The sequence below is a fragment of the Malaclemys terrapin genome, chromosome 2, assembly GCF_027887155.1.
Source record: "Malaclemys terrapin pileata isolate rMalTer1 chromosome 2, rMalTer1.hap1, whole genome shotgun sequence".
In the NCBI taxonomy this organism is placed as follows: domain Eukaryota; kingdom Metazoa; phylum Chordata; order Testudines; family Emydidae; genus Malaclemys; species Malaclemys terrapin.
Window position 1 is genome coordinate 134,766,991 of NC_071506.1, and position 12,571 is coordinate 134,779,561.

At 43.7% G+C, this 12,571-nt stretch overlaps 1 protein-coding gene across 3 annotated transcripts in view; it reads left to right on the top strand.

Moving 5' to 3' along the window:
* Positions 1-218: 218 nt before the first annotated feature.
* The window catches only part of DPYSL2 (dihydropyrimidinase like 2), a 103,741-nt gene continuing 91,388 nt past the window's right edge, over positions 219-12,571 (top strand). The window contains exons 1-2 of one of the 3 annotated variants that reach the window (XM_054018417.1): positions 219-427; positions 1,181-1,538. In XM_054018417.1, the coding sequence (XP_053874392.1) occupies positions 1,200-1,538 (339 nt within the window). In that variant the 5' untranslated portion in view covers positions 219-427; positions 1,181-1,199. Of the gene's footprint in view, positions 428-982; positions 1,539-12,571 lie in introns of those variants that run through there. The other 2 variants (XM_054018419.1, XM_054018418.1) reach the window with 2 other exon arrangements.

Genomic DNA, 12,571 nt, shown 5'->3' on the forward strand with positions numbered 1-12,571 from the left:
AGTACCTACATGTGGCTGATTTCCCCCTCCCCTCCCCTCCCCTCCCCATAACAATAGCAGCCGCATCTCTTCTGAGTCATGCAGAGGACAGGCTGGTGCTGAAGGGACAGCGCCTGGGAAGCCGAGCTGGGCAAACCCCCAAGATGAGCGGGGCAGGGCGCCTTCCTTTTATCGGAGCGAGCAATTGATCAGCTGGGCTTGGGTGTCTCCCATCCCACTCCACGCTCCCACTCCAGGGCTCTGCTCGCATGGGCAGGAGCTGGGAGGGGAGGGTTTATCGCGCTCTCTCTCTAGCCTTTAACCATAATTAAATCTCAACAGCCATTTAGTGCCTCCCCCCGAGCCCCCTTAGAAGTGAGATCCGGGGTGGGGGGAGGGGTGGCACTGTTGGGTGTTTCCCTGTCTTGCAAGGTCACTAATTCCGGAGGTAAGTCCTGATTAATGGGCAAATTTCCTTCTCTCTTTTTCTCCCCCATCTCTGGCTGTCTCCAATGCCACCTGGTCTCCTCTTCGCCTTTCTCCCTTCACCCCCCCCCCTCTCCAGGGGACACTGCACGAGCCGGGTCACCGCTGACCCCCCCCCCATATATGATTCAGCATTTCGCCCTCCCCTTCCCCTGCGGTGCTCACCCTCCAGCTGCTGCCTTTGGAGAAAGTGAGGAACAATAGGCTAACGCCACGCTTCATTTGCAAGGGGGTAGGGGAAGGGGGCTGAGGAGGAGGGGGGCAGATCCCTTGCAGCTAACACGCCCCCCCCAAGCAGGGGAGGGGCGCTGGTCGGAGCAACTTGTAGCAGCAGCACGTTCGGGTGGGGGGGGGGGGGGTAAAAGGGGGGAGGCTTGTTGCTCCAACCCGGCTCGGCTCCATTTGCCAATTCGCCAGCCCCACATCACTTCCGGATTAGGCCCCAATCTCTGCTGCAGAGTGAGGGATTTTTTTTTCACCCCCTCCCTCATCATCTGGAGAGGCTGGGAACTTGAAATCTCCTCTCCTGATTGCAGCAGGAGCTGCTGCCTGCCTTCAACTTTGCATTGCATTTCCCTCTCCATGGACCCAGCTAGCCAGCCAGTCTCTCCTCTATGAGGGCAGGACATACAAACCTTGCAAGGCACACCCCTGTTGGTCTCTCTCTCTCTCTCTCTGGGAGATTTTGATCCTATTTGTTGTTGTTTTTCTTTAGCAGGGAGACCCCCGGAGCCATGGCCGAGAGGAGGCAGAATGAAGAAGAGGAGGTCCCAGCCTTCTTCAAGAACCTGGGCTCAGGCAGCCCCAAGCCCCGGCAAAAATTCTGTGGCATGTTCTGCCCGGTGGAAGGCTCCTTGGAGAACAAGACCATCGATTTCGATTCTCTCTCGGTGGGACGGGGAGCCAGCAGGATCGTGGCTCAGCAGAGGGATGTGGCCCACTTGGGCTCGGATTCCCAGTCCCTCTCTTCCAGGCAGGGCAGGAAGGGAGGGGAGCCATCTGTTGAATTCGGGAGAAAGGTGGAGATCAGGGCGGCTGCTGGCAAAGAGGCGCTGCAGAACCTCAATGACAAGGTGGGTGCAGATGGCTCTGGGTGTGTCTGAGAGGGAGATCTGCAACTTACACACGAGTTAAGCTGGGGTGGGGGGTAGAGAGGGGGAAAAGGTGATCTCCGATCAGGCTTCCATTTCGCATCATGCCTCCTCATTGCATTCAACTTGCTGCATGTGCTCACTGAGGCAGCAGTTGATACTAGCCTCTTACCGCCAGACTATGTCCCTGTATTCTTCTGCAGGAGCGCGGGGAAGATAGGTAGAATTAGAGAGAGGACTGCTTCCCCCCTCCCCCTTTCCTTTCCATCTGCTGATGGAAGCTGACTTTTTGTTTCTTAGGCATTTCCAAGCACTACTCTAGCACAGTGCCCCACCCATCTGATTAATGCAGCTCACAACAAGATAAAATGCAATTGTAAGCAAAAGAGTATCGGGCAGCAACCCTGATGGCCAAATCTCTGCCACTTTACTGAAGGTGAAACTCGGCTAGGGCTCAATTCTGAAGGCCTGACCCAGCTTTTTTACTCAGACAATGCTCTTAGTGGGAATTTTGGCTGAGGAAGAATTTTAGCAATTGGCCAGTTGACTGAAATGGGCATTTTGCCTGAGTAAATCTTGTATAGGACTGTAGGAATCTGGGCTTGGATTGTCAAAGAACAACTCAAATCCCATTTAAATTATTTTATCTCCTTTAGACTTCTTTGAAAGTCCTGGTCCTGGCCCTTAGTCCCAGGTCCCTGCTAATGTGTCAAACCATGTATAATTAAGCACCTCTTTGTCCCTTAACAATAAAATATTGAAAGCCATAGCTCTGGCTGATCATGTATAATTTCTTTCTCAGGTAAATTAAAGGAAATCAACTCAAATAAGCTTTATTTAGATGTAAATCAAGAAATATTGTCACTCTCTGTGCTTTCTTTTGACAAACACTAGCTTTGAAGCGTCAAGGTGAATGAAGAGTGGACCCGGAATTTGACAAACTTCCAATAGCAAAGTAGGAAAGAGTTCTTCCAAGTATTCCCCCATGTCCACACCCAAAGGTGCTTACGAAACAATTCCAGTCTCTTAAGAATTAATTTGAATAGCTGGTACCCAGATGCTGATTCACCAATGGCGTGGATGGTACATTCAAGGCAAAAAACTTGGGTGAGAGTGTCCATATGGGCTTGACCTTCAGCACCCATAAATCTAATGCGAGTGTTGGGTACTCAGCACCTCTGAAAATCATACCCCATATCCATCTGCTACTGCAAAAACCCAAGGCTTGATTTTGCCAACATTGATGCCTGTGAATGACTTTATTCAATGAAGTAGTCCCATTTAACTAAGTGAGATTAATCTCAGGAATACAATTACTCATCTGCATACGTGTTTGCAAGTTTAGGGTTCAAGAAAGTTTTTGCAATTCAAGACTTAATTTTGTGTGGTATGTTTCATACAAACCGTAACTCATGATGCTTTGCAATACTAATAATAGAAGACTGGGAATGTGTTGTAAATAATAATAAAAAGGTGCAATTTTTGTCTGGCGGGGGAAAAAAGTATCTATTTCAAATATTAATTGAAAACAGTAAATATGGGATTATTTGGAGGAATAATCAGGAATTGTAGCAGAATATTAACTGTATTTTAAAAAAAGTTTTGTTGCATTTTATCAGTTTGATAGTCACATTTTCATTATACCTTTAATTAAGAAGGCACAAAATAATTACATGATCCACCAGAATTTTTGAATTGTGTCCCATTAGCTGTGCATAATGCTGGCACCAATATGGTATTCTTTTTCCTAATGGTGGTTTGAAGTCTTCTGCGGTAAATGACTTAAGAGAGATTGGTACTCATTAGCAGGAATGCTGTAGCTTTTATGGTTTCCCAGGTGACTGCATCTGTGTATTGTATTGAATCGAAGTGTTAGGCCCTCAACTGATATAAACTGGCATAGCTCCATTGAAGTAAATGGAGGTGCATCTAATTACATTAGCTGAGGATCAGGCTCAATATATTTATATAAGAAAGGGGAAAGAAAGTACTTCAAGATACTAGACTAAATTCAGACCTGTGTTAAAAGGCTAAAAGCCCACTGGCTTCAGTGGATTTGCGTTTGATTATCTGGGGTCTGAATTTGGCCATTTACTTTCACACCTCAGTTGGACAACATAGTTTTATTAACACACTTATAATCGTGTATAACCTAGCCAAGAACAGCCTATCTACATTTCTGTATAGATAATGATAATGTGCAACATATCAAACAATAATAAATTCATTCACAGTCCCTGAAGTTATGAAAAATGTAGATTATCTAACAAAAGCCAAGATGTCCTAACACTCAGCTATCTTTAGCTTGGAGACTTGAGAATTATTATGGCCACAACCAATATTCTTAAGAACCCATATATTTTTGATGGTGTGTGCTCTGGTCCAGAAATCAAAGGGCCGTATCATCAGGTGGTATAAATGGGCGATGGCTCTATTGGAATTAGTGGTGCTCTGCCCAGTGACATTAGCCAAGGATCTGATCCAAAATACATTAAAGCACAGTCATCTTTTCTTCTGGTGTGTAGAATGATCCTGCCTTATGCTCAGCCTACATTATTAGCGAGGCAACTAGGACCAGCGCATTTGATATTTTTCTGTACTCTTAACTATCCAGGGAATAAAAAGGGAATTTAATTGTTCTGCATTAAATGGCATGTGTAGTTCTGCAGACTAAGAGTAATCAAATCCCTCTCTGTCTCTCTGGCTGCCTATGGTATTCCACAGGCATCTATCACAGTAGTATCTTATTGACAGGGTGCTCCATGCTTCCGGGCTTAAAATGACCACTAGGGACATCAGGAAGAGTTTCCATTCTACTTTACAAAACATTTCACAGTTAGGTCTTTAGGGGCAGCATAGCCTAATCAACAGGGCAGACCGTGGGAGATCTGGGTTCTGTGCCAAGCTCTGCCACTAACTTGCTGTATGGCCTTGGGGAAGTTACTTCACTTTTCTGTTTCCCCTTCCATTCTTTGTCTACTTAGTTTGTTAACTTTTGGGCAGAGAATGACTCACGCTATGGGTACGGCTACATTGCAACCAGCAGTGGGATTTATAGTTCATGTTGTTGTGTTTGTGCTAGCTCGCTAAAAATAGCAGGGAGGATGCTGTGGCACAAGACTCCAACACCAGCTGTATGAACAAGTATGTACCCAGGAGGATCAGGCAGGCTTGTGAAGCCCGGGTCATAGTGTCCTCATTTTAATTTTTAGTGGGAGTACAGCTCGCGCAGGTAGGTCTATACAAGCTGCCATTCACACCCCTGCCGCGGTATAGACGTACCCAATATGTCTGAGCATGTGCTAATACAGCACCTAGCACAATGAGGCCCCGATCTCAGTAGGGGCCTCTACAAAGTATTGTTGTAATAACAACACCCCAATTCAGGTAAAAAGTCCCAGTGATTTGCTGGAGTAAAGACGGCCAGGTGAAGCCCAAAGAGTGAAATCATGAATTTAATCTTGCTGCCTAAGTGGAGTGAAGTGCAAGGAGTAGAAGCAAACAAAAACCATGAAAAATAAATGAGATTTAAAAAAAAATAAATGTTGAGAATATTTTAAAATCTAAGGTGTTTAATTATTAAACTTGCTATGTCAAGTGCTTTGAGGTCCTCAGATGGAAGGTGCTATAAAGTGCAAAGTATTGTTACTATTGATGATCATTTAAAACCCAATCCTATGTATAGTTGTTTGAGTCCATCAAAAATCAGGGCTTCTGATTTAACTTCACAGTTGGATTTCTCCACCACTGGCTCCAGTCCTTTAAAGAACAGGCATTTGAATAAAAGATCTGTCCCCCAAAAAGGTCAATTTGAAGTTTTGAGGCTGCTAATATCATGATAATGTGTGATGATTCCATAAAGAAAAGGGGTTATATAGTTATTATTTGTATTATAGTAGCATTAAGAGGTCCTATCAGGTTCCATTGTGCTAGATAGGGTGACCAGATGTCCCGATTTTGACGTCAGGTACTTTGACTGCTAGTATGGTGCTCTATCCACTATAACACACTGCCTCCCACAATACCTCACACTGCCACTCTCAGATAGAATGTTCTTTTTCTATCAGTCATTCATTAGTCTGTATGGAATAACTGGCATATGCTGCAGCAGACAATTACAATACAATGTAATTGCAATTAAAAATATATACGGTCTTGTGTGTGCTGCTCACTTGATTTTTCTGCTTTGAGAGAGATCTGAAAATACCAGGCAGCTCCATTTATTGTTACCAAAACTCTTGGTTATGCTAACACATTGGAAAGGTTAATTAAAATTAAAAACTGTTTGAATCTGGTTTCATTGCAACTCTGGTCTTCCTGTAAAGCAAATTCTAAACTCCTCATGTAATAATAATTATTATGGTAGTGCCCAGAGTTCCCAGCCAAGACTGGGCCCCCATTGTGGTAGGCACTGTCTAAACACGTTGTAAGAGACACTCCCTGCCCCAAAGAGCTTACAGTCTTACAGACAGAGTGCAAGGGGAAATAGAGAGGTGAGGTGACTTGCCCAGAGTCACTGGTGGAAAAAAACAGAGGTCTCCTGACTCTCACTCCAGAGCCCCTTTCACTGGACCATGCTGCCCCGCCTTGGCTTGGCCATATGACTGCTTTGTGCCTCAGTTTCCTCCTTTATAAAGGGGAATAATAATACTTCCCTATCTCAGAAGTGGGGGGAGGTTGTTAGGTTTTAGGCGATCAGTGTTTGCCCTTTGTAACAGGACTTTATGAAGCAAAGCACTATTATGGTGAAAGTGCTGCTACTAATGGAGGTCAGCTTCTAATCCAAATAAAGATGAAGGTTATTTATTTCTCCCTTTGTGGCTTTTTCCCTTTGCACTGTATGAAAGAAGCTGCCATTAGGCAGAGACTCAGGATCTACCTTTGCAGTCCTCTTATTCCCATTGAAGTCAGCGGGCTTGTTGAGTGCTGACTGAAGGAAAGTTGGATGCTCCAGATGTCTAGTTATCCAAAACTTCTGTCCTAGCTGCAAGGATTATTAGACCATCACTTTGTTTTGGCACAGCCAGCTTTTGGGACCTGTGAATTCAACAGCTTTGGTGGGCTCCTGATTAGAGTGTTCAAATAACATGTTTTTCAGCTCACGTAGCAATTCCAAAATAATGAAGGGAGGGGGGGGAGAATAGTTTCACGTTGAGCCAAAAACAAAATTGTTCAGAATTTTCAGTAAATTGAAAATTAAAAAAAACAAACAACCTTTCTTGTCAGACTAAATGTTTTGTTTGACCCAAAACAAAATGTTTTATTTCAATTTCGACCATGTTAAAGGTTTTTGACTTTTTAAAAATATAAAATTGAAGGAAATTTCAAAACAAAAAGTTGTTTCAAACCAAACAAATTAAAATTGGGGTTTGGGTTTTTTTTACACAATTTATCAAAACTGACCCAAATTCACAAAATGTTTTGGTGTTGCTGAATCTGCACTTTCCACCTAAACGTTTTGGCTAAAATATTTGCCCTGCTTTGCCCCTGATCTGGGGAGAGTTGATACATAGAGCTTTTTATCTGTTGATCTCAAAGTGCTTAACAGTTTGTTGTCCCTATTATACAGGTGGGAAAATTGAGCCACAGAGTCAAGAAGTGACTTGCTCAAGGTCACACAGCTAGTTAGTGTCACTCAAATATGATCGGGCTTGCATTTTGATTAGGAGTGACTGGGAGAGAAAGAATCAAGGGGTGATGATCAGGGTAAAGGAGCAGAAATGGGGTGGGAAATAAATACATAAATAAATGGCCTGACTTTCAGAGTTGCTTTGCACCTGCAGGTCCCATTGACTACAGTGGGATTTTGTGGTACTTGGCTCTTCTGAAAATCAGGACATTAATCTAAATAATTTACATACAGCACCTGTCAATCCAGTACATAGCATAGGTAGGAAGGATGGTAAATGCACTAGATTGGGACAGATGATCTCTCTGTTCAATCTAATCCAAATAAAGTTGCGGGTTGTTTATTCCTCCCTTTGTGGCTTTGCTTCAGACTTCCTGGGTGACCTGAAGCAACTGTCTTAATCTTTCTGTGCTTGAGTTCCCCATCTGTAAAATGGGAATAAATAATACTCCCTTTTTCTCTATCTGTTTAGACTGTAAGCTCTTTGGGGCACAGCCTGGCTCATACTGTGTGTTTGTACAGCACGGAGCAGAATGGGGCCCTGAGGCGCCATTGTAATACAAATGAATAACAATAGTTAATAAACACAGACTAGGAAAGCAATTCTATTTTAAAACTGTATCAACACGGAGGGACTAAAGTGGATTTAACATGCAAGGAAAAATAGGTTCCAGAAATAGTTCTGCAAACCTGCCAAATAACTGGGGTTGTTGCAAAATCCTCAAGCCCTCATGATCATGCTTGCCCATCCCGGCAACAAATAATGACTAACAGGACATTGTACAGAGCACAAACAATCCTAGACTTTGGAATGCTAATGGAGCCATTGTGCAAAGCACAATAGAGGTTGTTCCAAACAGCTGGAAATGCTGTTCCAAGTTTAATTTGTTACAATTCCTGTAATTTCTCTAGCCTTTTTTCGATAATCACTACTTGCAAAATAATTACACAGAGAAATGACTTGCATATTCTCCCAATGGATCATAATCATTTGTCTGGCTACTGAAAAACCAAACAAAATCCTGAAAGCTTCCCGGATCCCTCTTTAAGACACCAATCCATATGCTAGGGGGATGCCACACATTCTGAGAGCATAAAGTCTTCTATTAATTACTTATCACAAATTTACCAATTCACTCATCATTCCTTCTGATGCAGAAAAGAACCAGGGTCTTTGATATGGTGCCAACAAATACCATTTGGACTAAAGAGGCTCCACTGTTTGGGCCAGCAGGTGTAAATTGGCATTGATCTATTGTGGAGCTTTACACCTGCTGAAGAAACACTTAGGGGAACAGACTTTGTCTTCCTGTGTATTTACAGTGATGATGGGGCACAAATGGGGAAGTGATCGAGTGCTTTTTGTGCTACTGCAATACAAATAATATGAACATAGTTTTAAACGATTAACTTGTCTGATCAGCTACAAGGCAGTCTTCCAGGTCTGGCCCAAATCTGTTACAGACAAGGCTCTGTCTAATTCCTCATATCCTTTGTCATATCTGCGGCATGTTCAATTTGATTCCGTATGCAGTTGGGTTGTTGGAGAGGTGAGACGTTATTTTGGCAGCAAACTCTGCATCCCAGCTAGAATAACGTTAATATCCCTGTTCTACATAAATGGTTCCCTCATTTGAACTCCTAAAGGGAAGCTTCATTTGGGAGCAAAACTGCGAAAGGATCCAAGGCCCAACTCCTAAATATCTTTGAGGATCTGGACCTAATATAGCAAGAATCAACCATCTTTGTTCTAAGATTCAAACACAAAGGAGATTCCCATTCTTCAGAAGATCTGAGAGAAAAGATAAACTCCATGGCATTGATACCAAATGATTTTTTGGTGGAGAGATCCACCCAGATTTTTTCTTCTCAGTCACGCAGTCAGAATTTCCCCCAATATAGCAGAGTAGTTGAATCCACTGTTCATATTCACAGTTGACATGAATCTGTTACAACTCCCAGCTAGTTCTTTAGGTCAAGCTGTAGGAGCACATGCTTTAGCTCTGGAAGGCCTATGTTCAGTTGTAGTGATGACCAAAATGACAACCTTACAGTACTTAGATTGTGAGCTCTTCGGGGCAGAGAATCTTTTTATGATGTTTGTACAGTGCCTAGCACAACGGGGCCGTGATCTCTGACTGGGACGCTGAGGTGCTTCTGCAATATGTAAGAACATAAAAACTGCCATGCTGGACCAGACCAAGGGTCCCTCTAGCCCAGTATCATGCCTCCAACAGTGGCCAGTACCAGAGCTCCAGGAAGAGTGTACAGAACAGGGCAATTTTGGCAAACTTCTCCTCCCAGTTTCTGGCAGTCAGAGGTTTAAGGTTGCCCCAAGCATGGGGTTCCATCCCTGGCCATCTTGGCTAGTAGCCATTGATGGACCTATCCTCCATGAACTTACCCAGTTCTTTTTTTTAACCTAGTTATACTTTTGGCCATCACAACAATCCATGAAAATGAGTTCCTCAGGTTAATTGTGCATTGTGTGAAAAAAGTATTTCCTCATTTGTATTAATCCTTCTGCCTATTAATTTCTTTGAGTGACCCATGGTTTTTGTATTGTGCGAAAGGGTAAGTAATACTTCTCTATTCACTTTTTCTACACCCTTCATGAGTTTATAGACCTCTATCCTATCCCCCCTAAATCATCTGTTTTCTAAGCTGAACAGCCCTAATCTTTTCAATCTCTCCTCATATGGAAGCTATTCCATACCCTTGAACATCTTTGTTGCCCTTCTCTGAACCTTTTTCCAGTTCCACTGTATATTTTTTGTGAGATGAGACTATCGTAACTGGACACAACATTCAAGGGGTGGGTGCACCATGGATTTAGTTAGTAGCACTATGATATTTTCTGTCTTATTTTCTACCCCTCGCCTACTAGTTCATACAAAGTATTAGTAAGTAGTAGTAATAATAACAACAGTTACAAAAGTAGGGGAGCTTGTCTTACATGATTAGAACAGCGGTGGGCCTGAAATGCTTGGGATAAATTTCATCTGTCCTAGGAATATGGGCATAGAAATCATTCTGGGTGTGTTATGTATGCCCCTCTATGCCTGATCCAAAGAGCATATATGTCTGTGAAATTTTCCAGCCAGAGGCTGGGACTTTCCAAGGGGTTTAAGGGAGCTAGATTCCCGGTTCCCATTGAAAGCCATAGAAAATTTGACTCCCAGCCTTAGTGCTTCAGCTCAGCCTTGGGAGGTTCAGGCTTTAACTCTGGAGGTGGTAAGTTCAAACCTTGGCAACAACAGCCCTTACATAAGGGTCTGTCAGAACCGTCTATGTTTCTCATGATATAGGGGGAGGGATAGCTCAGTGGTTTGAGCATTGGCCTGCTAAACCCAGGGTTGTGAGTTCAATCCTTGAGGGGGCCACTTAGGGATCTGGGGCAAAATCAGTACTTGGTCCTGCTAGTGAAGGCAGGGGGCTGGACTCGATGACCTTTCAAGGTCCTTTCCAGTTCTAGGAGATGGGATATCTCCATTTAAGGGCAACAACAAAAAATTAATCCAGAGACAAACACTTTGATTTGCTTTTATCCACTTGTTTGCACAAATGGGAAATAAACCCTCCACTCAAAACCTCAGATACTATTTATTCAGAATGTCTGACTGTAGAAGCTGAAAACAGTCATAAGATTGTACCTCATCATCATAGCTTCTTTGACCCCCGTGTGCATTTAAGTTATGCTATAACATTTATTAGCAGTCAAAAGAAAATAACTCCTCCCCCACTAGTGACAGAAGGTCCCCTATGTAATTGATAGCTATTAACGGTAGATATTTCTTTCATCACCTTTTGGGAGGGACAAACGTATCCCTACAGATATTTACCAACTTACCTCTAATGCTTCTAGCACTTGATAGCATGTGGGTGGAATGTTGTACTCACATGGCATGCCAGTCAGTGCTGCGCTGGTGCAGCAATCTACATGTGCTGATCAGGGCCCTAGTTATGAATGAGTGAAAAGTCTATTGGCCCAACCTTGCTTCTCCTGAAGACAATAAAAAGACTCCCATTGACTTAGGTGACAGTAGGAGCCGCTAATGGGGGCGGCTTATTAGCATTTATCTGTCATCTCACATGTCTGTTTTCCTAGGAAAAAAATATAAAGCTTGTTGAGTGAAACCAATCTGTTTCTAACTTGCTTAGTATTTCTCACATACTAAGACTGATGCTGTTGTGGAGTTTTCAGAACTACCAGGGAAGGTTTAAATCCACCCCGATACCTCCTTTCATTCCACTTCAAAATATATGTTGCTGTTCTCATGCCATCACAAGATGTCTTTATGGGAAAAACTGTAAAGAATTTAATAGGGATAAAACCAACAGGATGTTGTAGAACGGGTCGGCAACCTCTGGCACGTGGCTCACCAGGGTAAGCACCCTGGCGGGCCGGACCAGCTTGTTTACTTGCCACCTCCGCAGATTCGGCTGATTGTGGCTCCCACTGGCCACGGTTCGCTGCTCCGGGCCAATGGGGGCGACGGGAAGCGGCGCGGGCCGAGGGATGTGCTGGCCGCGGCTTCCCGTCACCCCCATTGGCCTGGAGCAGCGAACCGCGGCCAGTGGGAGCTGCGATCGGCCGAACCTGCGGAGGCGGCAGGTAAACAAACTGGTCCGGCCCGCCAGGGTGCTTACTCTGGCGAGCCGCATGCCAGAAGTTGCCGACCCCTGTTGTAGAAACTCAGCAGGGTCCTATTGCAATTACTCAAAAATCCTAGAGATTGAAATAGAGATCCTTTTCACTTGAACCATCCTGTAATTTATAGTGGGAATGTAATTCTCTACTACATTTGATAGGATAGTCCAAAAAAACCTATTGAGTCATATCCTCAGCTGGTATAAATAGGTGTAGCTCCATTGAAGTCAATTGAACTATGCTGATTTACACCAGCGGAGAATCTGGAAGTGAAAGAGATTCTCATTCTCTATTAAATTCTATCGATAGGACCTGAGATGGTATCAGAGTGGGCATGGGCGTTTGAAGACTGTGGTCTGAAGGTAAACACAAAGAAGACTGATGTTATGCAAGTAGGGGATATGGAAGAAGAGCTGGTGAGTGAGATTTGAGGAGAGAAGCAGAATCAGAAGATTTTGTGCACTTGGGAAGAACACGTAGTGCCTCCGAGAGAGATTTGGGGCATGGAAAGGAAGAACCCAGTGTGCATGGGTGGCAGTGAAAAAGGTGGCAGGAGTACTTTAAGTATTGGCAGGAGCAATTAAGTAAATAACTGAAAGGAAGAAGCGTAGGCTCTGCCTGCTCTATTGTTTGGAAAGAGGGAGTCTTACAGAGATGGAAGAAAAGAAGACCCAGGTAGTAGAAATAATAAACTGAGGAGGGCAATGGCAGGCAAGCAGAGGGTAGACAAAGTAC